The sequence below is a fragment of the Rhinolophus sinicus genome, chromosome 16 (assembly GCF_057876585.1).
Source record: "Rhinolophus sinicus isolate RSI-liver-muscle chromosome 16, RSI-T2T, whole genome shotgun sequence".
Classification (NCBI taxonomy): domain Eukaryota; kingdom Metazoa; phylum Chordata; class Mammalia; order Chiroptera; family Rhinolophidae; genus Rhinolophus; species Rhinolophus sinicus.
Window position 1 is genome coordinate 139554353 of NC_142516.1, and position 23251 is coordinate 139577603.

Consider the following 23251-nt stretch of genomic DNA (forward strand, 5'->3'; position numbering starts at 1 on the left):
GATTCTGTAGAAAATGATCAGTCCTCTGTTCACCATGATCACTCTCCCATATGATGACTTCCTTCCTAATTTGTGAAATATTTGCTTCTGATATTCAATAAGTATGAAGTGGAAACACAAAATACGATATAGATTAGTTACAATGCTTTTCTGTAATATCACTCCATTTAAACTCAGATTTCAACTTCCAAAAGACAAGAACTGATGAACAGTCCAAAGAGTTCAAGAACGTCTTTTAAAAATGGGTGCTTTAGTTTGTAGCAGTTGGTAGAAAAATACTTTCATTATTTGTTTAACCCTGGAAAGCTGCACCTTCTTCAATTATGTCCATTTCTCAAGACTTTGACTAATGTGAATGTGATTTCCTTATTTATTCATAGCTATGTGTTTTGTAAGTGATGTATCTGTTTGAGCACCGCATCTAGGTGACACTTATGAGCACCCGCCACCTGGGTCTTATGTCTTTGTAACTGTGGCTTCCTTTCCTTAGCTCTGATCACTTTCTTCTACTGTTGGCAAAAGTCTTGAATGTGGAAGAAAAGCTTGAATTCTCTATGACTACTCTCCGTTCATGCTCTTCCTCTAGTCTCCTGCAAGGGAGCAGTCCTACTTGTGCAGTCTGGGGCGCGGTGAAGATTTTCTCCCCGTGTGTGTGTGCATGCATGCATACGTGTGTGTATGCACATGGATGCAGGTGTGTGTGTGTGTATGCATGCATGGATATGTGTGTGCGCGTGTGTGCAAGCACAGTGATAGAAAACGTGTATGTAGGGGAAGGGCGCAGACATCTGTGTGTGGATCCTGAAGCAGATGCCCTTAAACTTCAGCAGTAGACAGATGGGATGGGTCTGAATGTGCGATAAACACATTTATCCCTGAGGCTGGGATCTGCAGGAAGCCGGCCCTGGGAAATCTGCTCATGGATCCCTGTGAAGAAGGCTGTGAGTCAGGCTGCTTTGTTTATTTTTTTATGCTACAAGAAGTAAAGTAAACTAGGTTAGAAAAACACATTTTATTGCATTCTGAGATTTTTCTCATGGACAAACCATGTCTTTTCTTCTTCCCGTTTATGTGTGGTTACTACAAAGAATCTGAGAAGCTGCATTTGTGCAGCAGGACTTCATTATAGTCACGGTCTTGGCCGCGCTACTTTATATTCAGGTTGTTTTACAGTTCAAACAAAATTTCAAGACTGGCTCTTTATTGAGCATATCGGAGCAACACTCCAGCTTTTTATTACAAAACAATCTCCAATTTTAGCAAAGTAGTCTCAATTCTGAAGCCAAGTCTAGAAGAACATTTACAAAGGAAACAATTTGTCCAATATTTGACTGGATTCCAGGAGAAAAACTATGCACATATAGCCCTGCAAGTTTTATGTTATAAACAGAAAAAGAGGTTCAGCTCAAGTTGTCTCAGTGAAGTCATAAACGTATTGCTTTGCATGCATACAATGTTTTAAAAATCCTAATATTACAGAAAACTTACAGGAATTCCATCGGCACCAGGGAAGCCAGAAACGCCTCTTGCTCCCTGTGAAGAAGGCAAATAAACTTAATGAAGGCTGAGACACCCGCCACCCTTCATAAAATGAGAGGAAAGCAACAGTATTCCGTACCACGTCTCCTTTTGATCCTGTGATCCCAGGAGCGCCCCTTTCACCTTTGTCACCTTTGCGGCCCTGCAGTCCTGGGAATCCTTGTAACCCTGGGGGCCCGGTGTATCCCTGGGGGCCCACTGGCCCCGGCTGACCCTGTAGAAACAACATACATTCATTTTCAGCAATTAATAGCGATGAATAAACACTTTCAGTCACACTGTTCTTGAAACAACAATTTTCATTCTCAGAGAGCTGTCATCTTCAGAGAACATTATATACCAATTACCATCTTCTGCTATGATAGCCTCAATGTGATTTCTGGCAAAGGAAAAAAAGTCATTGAGTTTAAAGGAAAAAAATACTAAATGTAAGAAAAATTATCCTAAATTACTAACGGGATGTTATTGAGGAATAATAATATTAGCCTGGAAAGAATCAACTTACTTCGCCTTTTTTCCCCAAAAGTCCTTTGAGTATATATAAACAAGTTCCAAACAAATTTCTAAGATTTTTATCTCTACCTCACTTTAATGCATATAATAGATACAGAAATGTATACTGCATTCAGGTACCAAAATGTTCCCCGGATGTTTAAGTGATTAGATAATCCCTTCTTTGGTTCACACACACACAGAAAAAAAATAAAAGGTTTCTAAAACATATAAAAATGTATGTCCATATTCACAGGATGGCTGTTATTAAAAAAAAAAAGAAAGAAAAGAAAACTATGTGTTGATGATGATATGAGAATTAGGAACCCCTGTGCAGTGTTGGTGGGAATGTAAAATTATACGGCAATTGTGGAAAACAGTATGGTGGTTCCTCAAAAAATTAAAAATATAATTACCATATGATCCAGCAATTCCACTTCTGGGATGATACTCAAAAAACTGAAAGCAGAGACTTAAACAGATATTTCTACACCCATGTTCACCGTAGCATTTTTTACAATAGGCAAAAGGTGGAAGAAAAGTGTCCATCAACAGAAGAATGGATAAACAAAATGTGGTTCATCCATACATGGAATGTTATTCACCTTAAAAAGGAAGGAAATTCTGACACATGCTACAACATGAATGAATCTTGAGGCCATTACATTAAGTGCAATAAGCCAGTCACAAAAGGGCAAAGACTGTGTGATTCCACTCATATGAGGTTTCTAGAGTAGTCAAATTCATAGAGATAGAAAGGGGAATGGAGGTTGCCTGAGGCTGGGGGAGAGGAAATGGGGGAATCCTTGTTTAGTGGGTACAGAGTTTCAGTTTGGGAAGATGAAAAAGATCTGGAGGTGGAAGGTGGTGATATGTGCACAACAATGGGAATGTACTTAAATGCAACTGAAATGTATAAAAATGGTTACAACGGTCAATTTTATGTTACGTATGTATTACCACAATAAAAATAAAAGAGATTAAAAAGGGGTTCTAGCACTCTTACTAATGGACTAATTTATGTATTATAGTTATGTTTTAATGAACCTCAGATTAGCTTAAATTAATAAAAAAAGAACCCTCTATGTCTTGATTCCTCTTTAAATGACGAACCTGCTGTTTATTCATCATCCAGAATCTTCATTTGCCAAGTCCCATTTGGTTTTACATTTCAAATTCCTATCTTGCCTGTAGACTGAGTGGGGACTGAGCCATTATTTCTAGTCTAGTTTGCCATCGCCTGTAAGTAACCTTTGCTATATAAACTGTGTGGCTAGAAAGTTTGTTTGTCTTTACAGAATGTTTATAATCTCTCTGCAACATTCCATGCAATCGAGGTGAAGCGAACAACTTCACATGCAGCCCAAGCTCCAGTATTGATGTCACAGATCATTGGCATAGAGGGGTGTGGGGAGACCTTTCCTCTGAATTTCATTATCATTCCTACGCTGCCCTTTAGATATCGGGTCCCAGGTGTGGGGGAAGCAGCTAAGACATTTCTTTGGGGTGGGAGATACGGTGGATGAGAGCGACCCCAAAGCTTGGGATACCTGCCTCCTCAGACAAAGGGGAGTTTTGGGAAGCCCCCTCAGGCCTTCCTGTGGGCAAGGTCAGAGTCTTAGAGATGGTGGGTTCTCCTGCTCTCCCCTCCATATGTTCCAGAAGAGTCCAGTCAATGAAGAAATCAGCAAATACTCACCTAGAGCAGCCTGATTGCAAACATCTTAGGTCGCAGTGAAGCCAATGTATGAAATATCTTTAAAGAATGGGATAAAAGTGGGCCTATCGCCATTGTTTGTTTCTGTCTAGTTGAGGAGAATTATGGTCAAAGACAGACAGCCCTGACCTTGGTACATGATATCCCAGGCTCACTCTCGTCTAATTCCAGTCAGGTGTCTTAGTATTATCCTACATTTGTTCTAAGTTTGGGAATGATAACGTGCTTTGATTCTGATTTTTATGGATATTTCCCAGCTGTGCTTATCTTTGTTTTGTTTGTGGTTTTGTTAGCATATAGCCTTCTTGTGATTATACACCAGGCCTCCAAGCCTCCCAGTACCCCTAGTCATGGTGCGGCTTATCAGTGTTTACAGGGAGCATCCTTTGGGGCATAAAACGTTCCTCCTCAGCACTGTCGTATTTACTGTCCATAAACGACATCTCCATCTGGGGGGATTACTGCACAGAGCCAATGGAGGGAAACATCTGCTGCGAACTGAAAGGGAATGTGTGTGTCTTAATGATGAAAAGCCACATTCCTGTCTTGCACTCATTAGCCTTTCTTCAATTCTCTTTGATGGGGAAAGTGACTAATGGTATCACGTACTCATTTCCCTTCCATGTTCAGTAACTTTTATTCCTTGAATGGGAAGCCTGACTTTTGGAATAAAACTCTGATCTTTCCTTTTCTGGATCATGCTGTCACTTTTTCTTTTTTTATTGAGGTGAAATTCCCATAACATAAAACTAACCATTTTAAAGTGACTTCTAGTACATTCAGAATGTCCTCTCTCCACCAGCTCTATGTAGTTCCAAAACATTTCCATCACCCCGAAAGGAAACCTCATGCCCACTGAGCAGTCACTCCCCCATTCTCCCCCACATCCAGTCTCTGGAAACCACCAGTCTGTTTTTGGTTTCTACAGATTTATCCATTCTTGCTATTTCATATTAATGAAATGATATACTATGTGATCATGATATATGACCTTTTGTGTCTAGATTCTTTCACTGAACATACATTTTTGGAGGTTTATCCATGTTGTAGCATATATCAGTACTTCCTTCATTTTTATGGCTGAATAATATTCCATTGTATGGATAGACCACAATTTGTTGTGAATGGTGCTATGAACATTCATGTACAATTACTTGAGTACCTGTTTTCAGTTCTCTTGGGTATATAACTAGGAGTGGAATTGCTGGATCCTGTGGTAATTCTATGTTTAACTTTTAGAGGAACTGCCATACTGTTTTCTACACTGGCTGCACTATTTTACATTCCCTCCAACAGGGTGTGAGGGTTCCGAATTTTTCCACATTCCTGCCAACAATGGTTATTTTCCATTAAAAAAATTATAGCCATCCTGATGGATGTGAAGTTAGTGTCATTCTAAAGAGCTCATCTTGAGCTCTGACCGATGGAATGCCACAAAATTCCACTGAGTTTCCTGGAAGGGCCAGGAAGAGTCTGGAGAGAATCAGAGTTATATCCTCGTCCTCTGAGACAGGACCCTCAGTTTTGCCCCAATGAAAACCCTGTGTTGCTGGGACTAAATGGACATTTACGTCATAGTCCAAAGACCTTTGTATGAATGTTTTGGTCATCAGGGACTGAGATTTTCCCTAGGATATCTTGCCCATGCGGGCATCTAATGTGTAAAGAACAGCTGGAATGGTCTGGTAAATGAAAAGGATTTCCCTCTGGCTAATCATCATCATTATCAACTTCCATCATCAATTGAAAAGCCCAAATCGGAAAAGATATTTCCATCTATTTCTTTCCTTTTGTAGTAAGTGATGTTAAAAATAAAAATGACCCTAGAAACAGTAGGACTTTAGTTTCAATGTCTTTGCATAAATCTAAAAAGCTCCTAAATTTCTAAAGCTCCTAAAATTCCTGCAATATACTTGATAAAAGTATTCCCACAAAATGTTTCTTAAAAGCCAACAGACCCTACCCCCACCAGAGACTTGGATTCATATAGATACATTACTTCCTAGGAAACAGAATAATGAAAAGTGTCATTTAATTGTGTATCTTCTGGGATGAAGCACTGCTACAGGTTTTTATAAAATGCCTTATTTTATTTTATCCCTATGACAAATGCATAAAGTAGGCATCTCCCCCACTGTGAGAGAGACAATTCGGGCTCGGGCTTGGGAAGGTTCCGTAGGGAGAGCTGACTATTATGCAGTTAGGTCTGGGGCTCTGAAGCCTTCCATCTTCTGTCACACCCGTGAAGTCCGCGGGCAGCATCAGGTACCCGGGAGCTTGTGAGACACGCAGAGTCTCAGGCCTGGACCAGACCTCCTGACCTGCATTGAACATGAGCTTCAGGACGTGTCTTAGTACAGTGAAGTTTGAAGTTTGAGTATGACCGCAGCTTCCTTCCCTTGCTGATATTCTTATGGGAGGACAGATATCTTTTAATAAGAAAAATCTCTTAAGCATGAAGTTGAATTCCAGAAGAAAGGTTGGGCTTCCTGAGTCAGGCAGAGGAAAATCTAATATTTATGTCCGTTAATTACTATTTCTAATTAAATTTTATTGGTCTCTTGCTTCCACAAGTCCAAGATGTCTGTAACAAGACAGAATGAACTTTGATCACTTTTAGGAGGGAAGGTTGCACAATGCCTCTCCCTTTTTGAAATCATCACTGGAATATGTGTGGGATGTCCAGGGTCAGTTTTGGAAGCCAAGGTCTGAAAAATTGGATAGAATGATTCCAGATTTGAATATACATTGCTTAAATACCACAGTTGTGGCGAGAATGCACTTAAAGTCCTGAGACACTTACTAAACTTTTATGAATTTACAATTTTCACTTTTAAGAAAAGGAGCAAAATATAATCGGATATGTATACATGCAAAATAACTCGACAACTTCACTCTCTAAAATAAAACTAGAAGACCAATGATTAATTAGGGCCCCAAGAAATTTCACATTCATGCAACGCCAAGGTGGTGCCTACTTCTGTTCAGAGTTTATTAACCTTAAAATTTGCCTTGGGTAAAGGAATAAAAAAAGCTTCATTTATCAGGGAAAGATAAGGAGAGATGTTTCTAAGGATAAAACCTGCTTCATTGCACATCAGGATTTTTAATCTATAGTACAGTATTTTCCAGGTAGAATACGAATAAGCTTTTCATGACTTACTGGCCAACATCTGAATAGTAGGAAATCCCTTCTTCCTAAGTTTACTCTTCCTGTCTCGCATTTTATGGGCACTGCGCGCCCCACCAGACACCACACATCCTCTGTAGTCTCCTGGGCAGCCCCTCCCTTCCTTGGCTGTTGGCAACGTGTTCCAGACCTTCCGGGCCTTCTGATGCTGCAATTCTTGGTGGCTCTCAGGGGATTCCAGCCTAACTCCTAGCTTATCCTGTGAGCTGTTCACACACATTTGAAAATATATAAAATGGCCCCAAAGGCAGGAAGGGCAACTTTTTAGAATCCAGGAAGACAATGCCTTCATCTAAAATTTAGAATTAGTCACCATTCTTCGGGATGGTCATTAGCCTTTGCAAGCAATTTTTTTATTACCATAATAGGATGCATTAATACCATATTCCAAGCTAATAATAATGTGAAGGTAGTATTTGAACAGTACATTACCTATGTAATAAATATCAGTAAATAATGGGCAACTGCCTAGTCCATGCAAAACAGACAGAACTGATGCTAAATCAGCCACATTTTACTTACAGCTTCTTATTTAATATATAATCAAACATTAGCCCCACTCAAATTAAGGATTTATTCCAAATTAAGGATTCCACTTATATGAGGCATAATTATATTGGCTCTTGGAATTCCCATTCTCTAAAATTATCTGACACAAATTGTAGGACTAGTGTCAATATAAAGGAAAAAACATCCATATGTACAGAAACAACCCTTGAGCCTACCTCTCTCCATTACAAACATTTAGTCCAAATGTATCATAGACCTAAATCAAAGAGGTAAAACTCCAATACTTCGAGGAAAATATAGGGAAGAATCTTTGTGACTCTGAATTGGCAAAGATTTCTTAGATGAGATGCAAAAATCACAAGCCATAAAAGAAAAAAAGGTAAGACTAAAAAAGTTTGATCTTCAACAGATACTGTTAAAAATAAAAAGCAGGCTATACACTGGGAGAAATATTTACAAAACACATATCTGATAAATACTTTTATCCAGAATGGAAAGAACTCCCAGAAATTATAAGGAAATAAACAACCCAACCGAAAAAAAAAAATGGTAAAAGATTTGAACTGACCCTTCACCAAAGGTGATGTACAGATGGAAAAATAAGCCCATGAAAAAATGTTAAACATAGCTGGTCGGTCCTTAGGGAAAGTAAATTAAATCCACAATAAGATATAATTGCAACCTACTAGAAAAGATAACACACACACAGAGAAAACACTGGCAATGCCAAGTGCTGGAGAGGATGCAGAGAAACTGGGACTCTCATTCACTGCTGGTGGGAATGTGAAATGCGGCAGCTACCTTGGAAAAGCTAGGCAGCTTCTTACAAAGTTAAACATACACTTACCATAAGCCGTGTAGGCAAATGTTCACACTGGTTTAATTTATTTTAGTGAAAAACTGGAGACAACCTGATCGTCCATCAGCTGATGAATGGATAAACAAATGTGGTACCTTCATCAAGCCAAATACTAGTCAGCAATATACAAGGAAGAAACTATCTGATGTGCGCAAGGACGATGAATCTCAAAAGCGTCATGCAGCCAGACACAAAGGCTCCCGTCCTATTTATATGATATTATGCTATTATCCTATTTATATGACATTTTAGAGAAGGCAACGCTAGGAACAGAAAACACACCAGTGGTTGCCAGGGGTGGAGGTGAAGGGAGGAGACGGACTGAAAAGGGCACAAGGAAACTTTTGGGGTCATGGACTTGTTTTATAGCAGGATTTGGGTGGTGAGAGACAGCTGTACACATTTGTCAGTATTCATTGAGTTGTATGTAAATTATGCCTCCATAAACGTGACGTAAAAACAACCAACCAACCAACCAACCAACCCAAAAAAAGAAGTTTGGTGAAGGCAAAGATTAAGAAGACAAACCCTGTAGTTCTTAGGCACGTCGCATATGACCGAGTCCGTTTCACACACGTACACTCTTACCAGTGAATTTATATGATAGATAATATTTAGAAAAGGAAGAAGAGTGGACACTTTAAAAATTAAAAGAACATTTAGCCATTTTTAAAAAGACGTCTGACAGGGAAATGAATAAATCTGAAGAAACCAAGACCTAATTTCCTTGTCTAGAATCTGGTCTATTTTGGTGTGGTCCTGACAGAAATTAGAACCACCCAGCACACAGCCCATAGGAGAGCAGAGCTGGAAGTGGGTCAGGACTAAATTAGATGCATGAGTGAAAACTAAGCCTAAGATGTCACTGGTTTCCATTCTGCATGATCTTCATAAGAAACAAAAATCAATAGGTCACCGATAATTCTGAGATGCTATTGTATAGTTTTATCTGAAATGATTTGAGTTGGATAGATTCACATATTAAAGCACAGAAAAATGGATCATCTCTTGTTCTCCACCCATTGGTCCAATAAGTCTGAAAACCTCTGCTCCTTATTCTAAAAATAGGCAGCACATGGGCAGTCCCACTCAATGGCTGTTAGCCCAATGTGAGGCTAAGCTTTTTATAGTCTGGACGTGATTTTGTTTGGCATATGTTGGAAAAACTGATTTTCTGGGAAAGCCTTTCATTGCCTCTGTGCTTGCAGCAATAAATACATTTCGTTTGCCTAAATGTGAACTGTTGCCTAACAGATTGACTTGATTTCCTAAGTCTTCTGTCCTCCAAGAAGACATGGAGTTGCGTGTGGATGAGCCAGGGCCTCTCAGAGCACAGACAGCAGTGGAGGAATGGGCTGGAAGAAGCGGATTCTGGGGCACGCCGAGGACCCGGTTGTCAGGCCTTCCATTAAGTATGAAATGCGCTAACTTAGGAGCTCTCCACATGGAATACAATATTAGTCGGCACCATCATCAAATAGCCTTTACGTCATCGTGAGCTGGCTAATAACACAGGTTGGCTTTGGGCTCCACTTACGCAATAGAAAGTGACCACTACAATAGGCAGCAACTTCGGAGTTACCCAAATCTCAAAGCTAAAGGTCATGACAAGAGTTAGCTGTCCATATGCATGGCCTCAATTACAGACTATTAATTTTCATGTGCCAACTGCATGTGCTGAGATTTTACTAATGTTCTTAGGTCATGCTCTTAGGTTATATTCAAGTGTGACATGACTCGCAGTACTGATTTGTGTGTTCTAATGAGTCTGTGTCATTGCCCAGTGAGGAGCTCTCTACATACAGTGATCGGCCAACAGCCCCGGGGAAGGCTGCCTACAGATGGAAGGAGAGAGGAGACATATCCGTGAGCACGGCCTGCTGACATTATCAACCAGGCTGAAAGTCTTTGAGAGTGACATTTTAATATCTGTGGCAAAGGCCAGGAATGGGACCAGCAGTTATATCTACTTTGCATTTAGACTAAACATAGTCATATGAAAGAAAAATATTCTTGAGGTTGGCATTATATGGAGCTGGTCTGCTATGAAAAAAGAAATTGGCTAACAACGAAGAAAAGGTTAAGTACCAGAGAGGGTTCCAACTTGGCTGTGGTACCCAGATTTTTTTCACGTTAATCTTTATTTAAAACGTTCCTAAATAGGACAAATTTTAAATAGAGCTCCAAGTTTTCTGTCATCAGGAAAAGGTGTGACTATTACTCTCCCTCTTTTCCTCTCCCTTCTCCTCCTCCTTCCTTGGCTTTGACCTACTTATCTGTTATTTTATACTCATTAAAGTTATTTAATGTTTTCAATGCTTTTATAAGATTTTAATTTATTTTAAAATTTACATGTAATAAAACCCACTTTTTTGGTTTGTAGGTCTGTGAGTTTTGACAAGCGCTCTGAGTTGCATCACCCATTCTCTGAGCTGCCCCTTTGGTGTCAACTCCCTGTCCCCCAACTTGGTCAATCACTCCAGCCTGACAGTTTTGCCTCTTCCAGATTATCATACGATAATCATCCGAGTGGAATCACACAGTATGTCATCTTTTGAGTCTGACTTCTTTCACTCAATGGAATGCATCTGAGATTCACCCGCCCTGTTTTGTGCATCAACAGTTTGTTCCTTTGTATTGTTGAGGAGTGTTTTGTTGTATTCCAGTACCACAATTTGTTTATCCATTCACTTGTTGAAGGACAGTTGAATTACTTCCAGTTTTTGGTGACTATGAATTGAGCTGTTACAAACATTCATGTATGTTTTTTATTTTGTGTGGGTACATGTTTTTGTAAATACCCCATCCTGGGATTATCATCTGGTAAGAGTATGTTGAACTTTATTAAAAAGTTGCAGAACCATTTTCCAGTCTGGCTGTTCCATTTTGCATCCCCACCAGCAACATGCGAGAGTTGCTGGTGCTTGTCAGCACTTGGTGTTGTCATGGTGTTCTCTTAGCCGTCTCCTAGGTCTGCAGTGCTAACGCCTTGTGGTTTTAATCTCATTCCTCTTAATGAGCACAGTTTCTATATTTCTGCTAATCCTACATCCAGTTCAGGGTTCCCACTGAGGGCATCATTATTACTGCTGCTGCCACATCCTTTTGCTATGAGAAACGATGGCCCTATCAGACCCGTCACACAGTGGGGTGGAGCGACAGTGGTTTGCTCAGCCAGTGGGACTGTCACCACAGTCCTCGCCCCTCTGCTCCTCTCCATAACGACAAACAAACCACAGTCAGCTCCTTCACAAACACGTGAGTCTCTGAAGAAACAAGTTTCACAAACTTGTTTCAGGGCAGGAGGGCCCTGAAGGGAAGTGAAGCAGCATGAACCAGACGGACATCAGGTCTGAACAATGATCCCAGAGCAACATGCCTCAAAGGCAGGGACTCACAAGGATGATCTTTGATGGGGCCAGAACAGTACCTTGAACTTCTATGGAGTTGGGGGAGGGGAAGAGATAATTAAAAAAAATTTCTACTGTACAGAAATTAAAGCAATTCAACTCCTAAATTCTCATCTAGTGTATGGATTTAATTTTATTTTGGATAAAAAAACTTATTCCCTTCTCATACAGTATTGTACAAAATACATGCCTGTCTTTCTGGTATAGGAATATCATCCTCATTCTCTAGCAAGATTCTTACAGGGAAGAATAACAGCCATTTAAAATTAGGCCAACATAACATCAGTTTTCAAATTTACATCTCTGCTCTTCATCATTGATAGCCCAGTACTTTCCCGAAGGCTTCATAAAATATCAGATTTGGAAAGGACTGCAGAGAGATATTAGAGAAAGTCCTCGGACCAGCAGCAGTAGTATCTCCCAGAGCTCATTAGCAACGAGGGTCCTCAGACCACCAATACCCACTGAATCAACTCAGCATCTTAACAAGATCCCAGATGATTTGAGAGTGCCTCAAAACTTGAGAAAATCGCTCTAGAAATGGTCAATGTCCCAGGATTGGTCTTGGCTGGCTGTCAAAGCATCAATTGTGGGAAGTCTCAGACCTCAAGAATTCTGGTCTAGCTGTTTGGGGGGGGCGGGGGGAGAAGAGGAGCTTGGAAATCTATATTTTTAACAAGCTCCCTAAGCAATTCAGACTCATAGGCAGGTTTGGGAGCCAGAGAACAATTCTCCAACAGGACAGGTGAGGAACAGTCCAGGTAGGTGAAGGGTGTCACCCACAGTTCTGCTGACCCTCCACCCAGGAGCGCATCACATTGCTTCTGGCAGCACTCCGTCTGCTCCCTGCGCTGGTCAGGATGACTCACCACGGCTGACCCTCTGAGGGCTTCTTGTGTTTGTGAGATGCATGGAGAGGCTTCTAAGACTCCCCTCTGGCTTCGACATACACGGATGGCTCCATTTGCCCCATGCAGAGAGGATTACATAAATTTCCCAATGGTGGAGGGGAACTGTGGCCCAACAAAATGTCTTAGGATGAAATTTCCCTGTATTTTCAGCATTTAGAATATTTTTCCTTCCAAAGATTAAAGAAGAAAACTCCTAAAGGTCAGTGACCTTATTCAGGTGATTTAAAAAACATGTGTGAGTCTATACACCCTGCAGCAGGGCCTGTCCCAGCTCATGGGGGTTGGCTGTGGATCTGGTGGCTCCTCTAGCCAGTCCCTGGAGACTCCCAAGGACCCCAAATCCCTACTGTTCATTTCAAAGGGATCTGAGGATTAGCCGAGCTCTGGAACAGACAGTTCCATAGAGCATAACACTTTTTGGCAGTTCTTATCCCTTGTAGTAGCATTTTTTTTTCTGAAAAAATTATCCATTCTCTTCAACAAAATATGAGACATTTTTCATTTTTTTAAAAAAAACCCTCACTAATCCACCCCAAATCCCAAGATTGCCTAAACTTAAGTCATTCAAAGATTTCGGAGAAAGAACTACGTTTTGTTTTTTGTGAGGAAAAACTGGAAGTGGCTTTCTAATAATGCAAATGATAAAATAGAATCAGTGATGAGTTCAAAACAACGGATGCAGTTATGCATTTAAGTTTAGATCAACCCTCAAAAGAGAAGCCCGGCTTGCAGCAAGTTGGGGGCTGATGGGAGACGGAGGCCTGTTTTCCAGGTAGGTGAGCGCAGCCTAACGCCCAGAGCCTTACATCCGATGGAGGTCTCTGTGGTCACCGAACGTGTCATTGTGTCCACTGCCCTATGCTAGAGGACCATGTAAACGCTGAGGGCCAGTTGTTCCATCGGATGCGTTCCTCGAGTCGTAGGAAGTAGGAGCTTCCATTCTGGGTTTTAGCTTGATGTGCCCACCTTCCCACACCCGGATATTCTGCTCCGGGCTAACCAAGCTCCTGACAATTGGGCCCTTGTACCGAAGGGCCTTTGTACATGTCTGCCCTCATTGGCTGATGACTCCCAGGGGCTCTAGAGGGTGTGGCTCAAGCCTCTCTGGGGACATTTTCCTGACCCCAAAAGGAGAGTAGGTGCTCCCTCGGCGTGCTTCTACCATAGCACTTGCTTCTGTCATGTGCGGTACATTGGGACCAAGCCTTAAGCTTCTGTCTCCATCATCTCTCACAGCATTTGGAATACGGGATGAGCTCGACAACTGTTTGTTAAGGAAATGAATTACAGTGCTGCAATCACCCAGTTCTGCCTGACTCCAAAATTCAGGTTCTTCTCACATGGAAATGGAAGGCCAGAGTCACCTATTTTTCGACCATTTTTATGACCATTTTATAATGCGTTCATGATCTCTGAAGCACTTCTGAACCCAGCTTCAGCAGATCATACTGTGGAAGGCTACCACCCTCTTGTTCTGTCTCCCCACCTCCCACACCATTCCTTAAGTCACCCTAATATGTCAAAATATGTCACCCACAACCTCAACTCTTCTCTAATCTCTGTGCCAGATCTGTGGGATTTCTGATTGCTGGTTCTGCCCGATGATCTGGTTTTAGCTGTCTGCATTGTCTGAGAGAATGCTTTCCAGGCCTTTAAAATGGAATCATAAAAAAGGACCACCCAGGCTTGTGGAAAGGAGTGCCAGACCTATCAAAACTGTGCTTAGGATCTGATAGAGAAATAAGACATCATCTGCTGAAGTCAGGAGATAAGAAATGAGGCAAGGGTTTTGGAATGCCAGGACTCCCTCCTCCAGATTCAGTTCTGGTAATATTTGAACCAAGATGTTCAGAGATAAGCCAAACATGCTTAAGCCTTTTATCGAAACTACCGTTACTCAGGAGGGTTAAAGGGTATGGAGAAAATGGGAGAGTTTGCCAACATGAGTCTGTGAAAAGGCTGTGAGAGGAAGACTTTCAATGCTTACTGGATGTCTCTGTTTCAAAATAGAATTTTAACTTTCTATCAAGAAAAGATACCTTATTACCTTTTATATTCTGGGTTTGAGGAAAGCAGACTAGAAGGAATATCTTGCGGTTCTTGTGGTCAACACTAGGTGGCAGTCAGCTGTGCTCTTTGGGACCAAAAACCACCCCACTTTTGACTTCAGACAGACTTGCAATGTCAAAATGTTCTGATTGTTTTGGGTTCTGATGACTGCACCCCCCCGCCCCACGCCAATGGAACAGAGGGCAGGTCCCCCAGTTGTCATGGGGACCTAATCTCCTCTAGGGAAAATTCTGATGAAAATTTTGACTGCAGAATTTCAATGGTGTCTAAAAAGCATATCAAATTCCATTTTTCTTTTTTATAGGGTTATTGAATTAATTCAAATAATTAATTATTTTATGATTCCCTTTCGTTTTGACTGGCTCAAAGGAATGTGTTCTAAATGTATATAGATATGTAAGGATCTGTTAGATCCAGACCCAGCACAGGGTTTTAAGCGATAGCGATTGAAAATTGGATTCGATCCCTGTCTGGGACTAAATTATAAGAGCAACTAATATTTCTAGACTAGAGCATCTACTGTTTGGAGCATGTTCTAATAGAAAACTGAGTTCTTTAATCCCCACAGCACCTCTATGAGGTACATACTGTCTTTATAATCATTTTATGGTGAGGAAATTGAGGCACAGAGTAATGTTGGTCACTCAGCTGGCTTGGAGAGGAGGGGATTCTCAGCTTTCCAGAAAAGTTCCAGAGGGCGTTGTCACTGTGCATATGAACCTTCCTTGAGTGATGAGTATGACTTTGGACCCTGAACATGTCTTTTTGACTAATCTTCATGAAGCTACAATCAAGCCCAAAGTAGATGGGAAAATTGACAAAAATAAACAGATGTGTGTTTGGGGTTCATTGGAAATCCATACAAAACAGAGCCAGTCACAATCCTGCAGTGATTATCTAAGAACCTGCTTCTCTGCTTTAATCCAACCGCTGCTCAATTGTGGCCATTTCATGGCTCATTAATCCCCCCCCTCTGCTAGAAAGTGAAGGGGGCAGAGAGAGAAGGTGAAACTCAAACAAGTCAATTCTGTTACTTTTTAGCAACTCTGGTCAAAAGGTATGCAAGGATGGCCCAGGGTCCCGGGTGGGGCTGCAGACTAACATACTGAACTATCAAACTACTCTGGTGGAATAGTTAGACATATCTCTTAATCTGTTTTCTCTGGTTTCCATTAACAGATTTTTTTTGTTGTTGTTGAAGAAAGATTGTTGTGTTGGAAAGATTTCTGAAGGGTTGTGGACTTTTTTTTTTTTTTTTTTTTTTTTATGGTAGAAAGATTGAATTGTTAAGTACTTCCTGAACATAGGGTTTAGCTGGATCTTTGAGAGAATAGATTTTTTAAATACAGGGAAGTTGCTGGAAAATCAAGTGCACACCTGCTGGGAGAACAAGTTCATTTGGGGAAAAGGCCATGGAGGCTAAGAAGGCTGGGTAGGTGTAGGTAAGCCTCAGGGCACGCACCTCAGATAGGAACTGAGATATGAAACATAAGCAATGCAGAGCCACTGGAACTCCCCTGGAGAGAAGAAGAAAAAATGTCAGAATGGACGGCTATTTGGTTGTGAACAACGTAAAAAGGGATAAAAGGGACTTCTAATTTGACGTTGGGAGAGGCATTATGAGACAGAGAATGTTAGGTGTTTCCTAGAGTAAGTGTGAGAGAAAAGGAATCCTTGAAAGAGATGCTGAAAGAAATGGATGAGAAGATGGTGAGGGGGAGCTCGTGGATGGAAGGGTTTTAGTGAGGTGGCTGAGATGTTAGCACCAGAGGCAGAAGTCTATAAATCAGGTGTTACTTAACCATACAGGGTTGTCCAAGAATGAAGAGATTCTGGTGGTCTACAAATGACCAGAATCATATTTGCGTAGACCTGGAAGACACCCTCAGGATGTCAGAATCACTGGAAGGTACCTAGACATATATTTGATTATGGACACATGAAATTATAAGCGTTGGAGCAACTCCTAGAGAAAGATCTAGTCTAACTTTGAACGTGACGACTACGTGGCCTGGAGCAGGTAACATGGCTCGTTGGTGGTGATTAGCCTGATATTCTAGTTCATTAATTTTTCATATTCCATGTTGCCTCGGAGAAAGGTTAAATGGCAGACAGTAAAGCCAGGTCAAAATTCAGTCTTCCTTATTTACATCTTTAAAAGTATTTAATGTTTTGGAAATTCAGCCATGAAATAGTTTTGCAAAGATAGTATGAATAATAATACCTAGTGCACTGGTGAAGGTTCACTGCCAATCAGTGCTGCCAAATGGCAATATTAATGGGCCACACAGTGGACGTGAGCTGAGGGCTTTAGCCCACGGTCAGGGTTAAATCCAGTTAACAAAGGGCTGGTCCTCATTACCATGTTTGACACAGCAGATGGCTATCTGGACATCCTGGACTTCCCTCTTAAGACGCCCCAGTTTATAGTGATTATTTGGACGGACACTGAACACACATCCGCAATTAAAAAAAGAACAACAAACCACGAGAAATTGATCTTTTTTCAGTCTGGTGGAAAGATAATAGATGGCTCATTTGTCCAGACATGAAACCCAAGGTCCTGGGCAAGAGGAAACCAAGTGACATTAACATCCATTCCAGAGAAGTGACTCAGCTGGTGCACTGTTCTCATGACAGGGGGTGAAAACAACCTCCAGAACATTCATTCTTCTCCATGACATTTGTTGTCAGAAAGATAAATAGCAGTTTTCACCCATAAAATGAAAGGCAAAACCCAAATACAGCTGCATTTCCAAGGCTACACTTAGTCCTGATATGCTTCTTGTACATTTGAGGGTCTACAAAGATCTTACCACATCATATACGACAAGCAAAGATGCACATGGCTCGTTTAATAAACAGGGAGCAGTTATGGAGAGAGTAAAGGGTAGACCTTGACTAGGGTTGTGATTAACATGGTAAATTCTTGTTTTGTCTGGGAGTAGACTATCCATATTGCGATTGATCAATCACAAGTTAGGAGTTCAGCTTCTGATGTGGGATTATCCCCAGAAAGCCTTACCCATGTTGCTCTGCGTGCGCGTGCGTGTGTGTGTGTGTGTGTGTCTTGTTCTTCATCACCATCATGGTCTTCTGGGTTTATCCTACTTTGTGACATGCAGCCAGGCAGGAGCAACTCCAGGGAGGGTGTCTGGAGTTTTCTCTCTGCACCTGTGTGCCCAGTCACATGGAAAGCCTTTCACACTAAATCATTCTTCCTCACTGCAAAAAGATCTGTGATCCAACACATGGCCCGTGCATGGTGCTTTGTAGGGCTGGCCCTTTGTAAACCAGTGGTGATGCCAATCACCGCTGACTCACCACCGACAGGGAAGGGAGAAATGGCAGAACTCGGGGAGATCGACGGCTGGATGAAACTTTTCCCCAGTTGCCCTGACGTTGCCTCTCAGAGTCTGGTTTTGTTACTTTTTGGGACGTGGCATGATTGGTAGCACTTTTTTCTGTATTCTGATAGAACACGAACATATTCCAAAGCTACTTCCTATCTCCCATTCACACCTTTAATCGGGGCACGTGGTTTCTGTCTGGGCCCTTAGACAAACTCTCCCTTGAATGGTCAGCAACAATATAATTCCCACCATTGAGGGCCTTTTGCAGCCTTCGAAATCCTTACAGCACCCAGCATCGTGGTCTCTCCTTCTTTCTTCAAACAGACTCCTCTCTTGAATGTTAGTTCCCTGAGGGGTTCTTTGCATACCTCTGACTTATCTTACTTGGCTTCCTTCCCTGATTTCTATTCTGTAAAAGACTGTTTTTTTTTTTTTTTTTTTTTTTTTTTTTTGGTGGGGGGTTGTCATTAGCTCTTCTTTTCCTAGGCACTCTTGAGGTGCGCTCTCGTTCACTCTAAATTGTATCAGGGAATGATGCGGGCAGGCGACTCCTACTTCCCTGCTGGGCATCTCTGACTAGATACCCCCAGACACCTCAGATTCAGCTTGCCTAAAGGTGACTTTCTCAACACATTTTCTCCAGCCCTGCTCCCAGCAAGAACCAAAGAACAGCAACCACCCCCTTCAACTTCTCTGCCCCTCACTCATTTCATAGCAATACATTCATCTATACTCCTAACCTACAATGATGGGCACACTGTTGGCTCCTTCCACACTGAGCCCCTTGGCCCACAGCTAACATGGCCGCCTTTCAGTTTCATCTCCTCCCCACCCCTTTATTTCGGTCACAGGATCTCTCCCTTCCTCAGTTCTTACTGTGTCCATAAGCAAATGAAATCATACGCAGTATATCTTTGCTAACATGCTGGCATGTTGCTGGTTACACTGCAACTTCTTTAAGACCAGACAGCATGCAAGTCTTCAAAGTATATTCCCAGGACTGTGCAGTGTCCTGCATCCAATGATCGCTTGGTGAATACACTGCTTCTCCCTACGTCTGCATAGATCAAGGAAGCCATAACTGTCTACAGTGATATCTGCTTCTGCAGGCCTCTTCCATATTTCTCTGATTTCAGACACACTGCTGGTTGTGAATGACAATTTACTGTCTGGTTTACATCTGGGATTTATGGTCAATGCTGTCGTAGATTTACTAGCTGCTCAGTTCGGCAGTGATTTTTTGTTGAGCCAAATATTCTTTGTCATGCAAAACAGTAGCACTTTCTTGGAAGCCATGATCTAACATGCCAGAAAAGAATGCAGGAGGCAGAAACTTGACCACTAAAAGGCTGGCATGGTTTTTCCTTCTCAGAGTGATTAATCAGAAAATTATGTCCAACTACAAATGGATTTTGATTTCTTTAGCTGCTTTTCAGCTCACCCTCCAGAGCTCATGCCCAGAGACCACAAAAAGGTACCGAGCTGACACTGGCTTGCTTCTGGGAAGTTCTCTGGGAACACACTGGTCGGCAGGATGACCAAAAGCCACCCGCTGGTGGGCAGAGATAATCAGTCTCTCTCCTCTTCTAAAAAAATCCAGAGACCAAAAACCAAAGTGGAAAAAATTAGGTGATTTCAAATGATCTATCAATTATTCAACTGGAACTCATTCAATTCCATAGTCGCCGGTGCCATCTCTCTGAATAAAAAAGTGGTCCTATGTTCACCTGAACAGAGCAGAGAAGCAGGTGTATGAGTCTGGAGTGCAGGATGGGGTCCTGGCTTGGCTCATGCCTGTGACTTTGAGAGGTCATCAAGTTCTTTAGCCCATCCCCTTGTCTAGGTTGAAGGTCTCCTCTGGTAAAGTTCTATGCTCTTTTAGGAAAATGTTGGGCGGTGAGGGAGACTGGTCTGGGAGTTGATTCAGGCAGTGGGAAGGGGTCGAAAGGTGGCAGTCCCAATCTGATGCTCCCTGCTGGGAATCCCACCTGGCACCACCTAGCGGACATTTCCGGGACACATACATAAAACCCCAGGCATCCACATTGCCTGGACCTCGAGAGATTCTACATCATGAGTCCCACCCTTCCCCAGCACCTCTAGGGTATCTGTCATCGTTTATTCCCTGCTGGTCCTCTGAACAAAGACCATTTTTCCAATCACAATTCACCTCTTTGATCTCTGACATAATGTGCTGTGTTTGGATTTTACAGGAATTTTATAATTTCTGCAGCCCACATCTCTCCCAGCTCCCAGCCTCTTCCAGCTTTCTCTTGTAAACCCCTTGTTTAAAATGCTCTTGAGTCCCTGAGGCATCTGACACTGCAGATGTCTCCTTTGTGGGGATAACTGCCTTTTGCTGTCCCCCTGCCTCTCTACTGCGTGTTCTCCCTGTTCTTTCAGGGGTTTCTTTCCCAGCTCCTTAAAAGGCGCAGCTCCTAGAATCCCACCCATTGCCCATTCTCTTCCCACAGCACACACTTTCCAATGGTGAGCCCATCCCAGGGGCATCCCGTGTGACACAGCTGCTCCCGCTTGGCATAAAACGGGACACGCACACCCATTCCAGCACATGCCACACCTTACATCTTTGCTAGGAGAGTGTCCTGCTCTCTCCTCAGCAAGGTGGTGCCTGTTGAGGGGGCGGCAGCTGTGCCTTATTCAAACATGCATGTCTAACCCATATCACTGTCCCGCTGGGCGGCAGCGTGTTCACTGAATAAATGAATGATTAAAACATTGATTTTTTTCAAGTCTTGCATTCTACAGAAAGAGCAGAATCTTCAAATATGTGTTCAGATTGGAAGAGCTCTATTGACCCAGAAAGTTTATCTTAAAAAGGCAATTAGCTTACAGTTAATAATATCATAATAACTTTGTACAGCAATGGATAGTTACTAGACATCATGGCGATCACTTTGTAAGGTATATTATATAAATGTCAAATCACTATGTTGTCCACCTCAAATGAACATAACATTGTATGTCAACTATAATTGAAAGAATAAAAAATATGACAAAAACAATTAGCTTACATAAAAGAAATCAAAATACATCATTATTATATGTTTTGCTACCATGTACTTTTCTTCTTTGAACAGTAACTGATTCACAGAGCTGCACGAGAGCCTTCAAAACACAAGTGATATCAAGTGAGTGAATTGACTTGGGTGGACTGAAACGAGCACAACAAAGGTAAAGCTGCAATGAAACTGAGCTACTTAGAAAGGAACAGAGCTGAACCTTTTTCCTGAAACAAAACGTGAACTTGGAAGAAGCTTTTTAAAAATAAATTTTGCTTGTTTTAGTTCCCATGTGCAGGCAAATATACAAACAAAACCCCATTGTCTCTTCTAAACATATCAGATTAAGTTCCCTTGAATTTCTATAACAAACGCCTCCATGACATTTGTGTGATGTATGCTGTACTTCATGTTACTGTAATTACTATATCATTCATTTAAAAAGACACAGAGCATACTAAAATGATTTGGTTTGATTCCCTTGAGCAAAGCGAAAGCTAACACTGAAAAACACCCAAGGCGACCCTACCTACAAACTAGGTTTTAGTTTTGACAATGCTTCTACCTGTAAACGTGTTCTCTGCTTCTCCCTTGCCCCCCGACTAACAGTGCGTAATCAGCACACATCTATGGAATAAATAATTAATAATGAATTTATAATAAAAGGCAAAATTGAACAACTGCTTGGATGGAACAGTCAGTTACAAAACCGAGTATTGCTAACTCAACGGTTAGGAAAAAAATTGGAAATGTGTGGGTGTGTTCTCAAGGTCTTAGAAAAATTCAGGAAGTCCAGCAGATGTTTTCTGTTAAGAGGCCTTGGAAGCCCCAAGAGCTACATCTGCTTTTTTTTTTTTAATATAAGTTTATTTGTGAGACTATGTTTTTCCCTCTTAAATAGTTCTCTGCTAAAACTTACAAAAGGGAATGCTGGCCAAAGTCTTGACCTCTTGAGGCTTCAATGACTAACTCAGAATATGTGCCCATGAACATGAAAATCCCTATAGGAAGCAGAAACCTAGGTCACTCATTTAAAACACTTTATTTTCTAAATAATTCTTTTCTCTTATGTACTTAAGCAGAATTAGGGCTTTTTCTTTATTCTAATTGATTATAAATAGTACAGTGCAGGTTTCAGTAGTTACCTTTTCCTCCTTTGGAAAATGATATAATAGTCATAATGATAATTACCCTGTGTGTGTGTGTGTGTGTGTGTGTGTGTGTGTTTGACATAAACATTGACAAATGAGGATCATATTCAAGGATCCAGAGATCAAGTTAGTGAAGAATATTTAAAATGTGGGGATTTTCTGTCCTCTGTAATTTTGAATTAGTATTTAAATACCTACGGAATGGTGCTTTTCTTACTGCACTTGTTTTGTGCATCAAGTTTTGAGTTATGAAAGCTGCGCGGCAACTCTTCTTTCAGTTCCATTTTGTATGATATTGTGGGGGGAGAGGGACAAAAGTTTCCATTTGATTAAAGTTGCAAAAGCCATAAAGTGAATTAACGCTCAGAAAACATCTAAAATCTTATTTAAATTTCTCATCTGCGCAGGAACTTCCCCATTTTTATTACTTACACAAATGTGTCTCCAAAAGGTTTACAAAAGATTAGGTTTCAGTAACAAACACACACTATCTGAATGCGTTAGAATGGAAGTTACTATCCTGGATGGAGAGTTAATGAGGCCGCAGGAATCGCTGGCATCCAAGTCTTATTAAAGTTTAGAAACGCAGCTGGCAGCATGTTTTGGAGAATTTGTCTGATTACTACACATGGTTACTGGATATATTATGAGTATGGAACAAGTTCAAGAACATTAGATTCTCTTAGGCTTGTGGCGATTACTAAAGGCATCAAGAATTTTAATCGAGCATCTTCCAGAGGGAACTTGTGCAATTATCAAACTACAGAAGCCATGACCACAGCAAACCTCACTCAGATCCCGCCTTCTCTTGGCCTTGAAACAGAATGTTTTTTCCCTCGGAAAGGAACAGGTGGCCTCTCCGTTGCTGCCAGGAAGACCGTGGATTGAAAGTATAATCAGATTAAACATAAATTAGAATAGTTGTGTGGCAATTTACATTTTAAAACATTTCAGGGCAAATTCCTCCCAATTTAAACTATTTTTGAAATGTTCCAATAATTTTCATATGTTTCACAAAAGTGGATT

General features: G+C 41.3%; 1 protein-coding gene across 2 annotated transcripts in view; it reads right to left on the reverse strand.

Moving 5' to 3' along the window:
• COL4A2 (collagen type IV alpha 2 chain) overlaps positions 1 to 23251 on the reverse strand; it is a 182980-nt gene that overhangs the window by 72430 nt on the left and 87299 nt on the right. For both annotated transcript variants that reach the window (XM_074329518.2, XM_019731070.3), the window contains exons 5-6: positions 1619 to 1753; positions 1489 to 1533 (exon numbers count right to left, since the gene is read on the reverse strand). In XM_074329518.2, coding sequence (XP_074185619.1) covers positions 1489 to 1533; positions 1619 to 1753 — 180 coding nt within the window. The remainder of the gene's footprint in view (positions 1 to 1488; positions 1534 to 1618; positions 1754 to 23251) is intronic.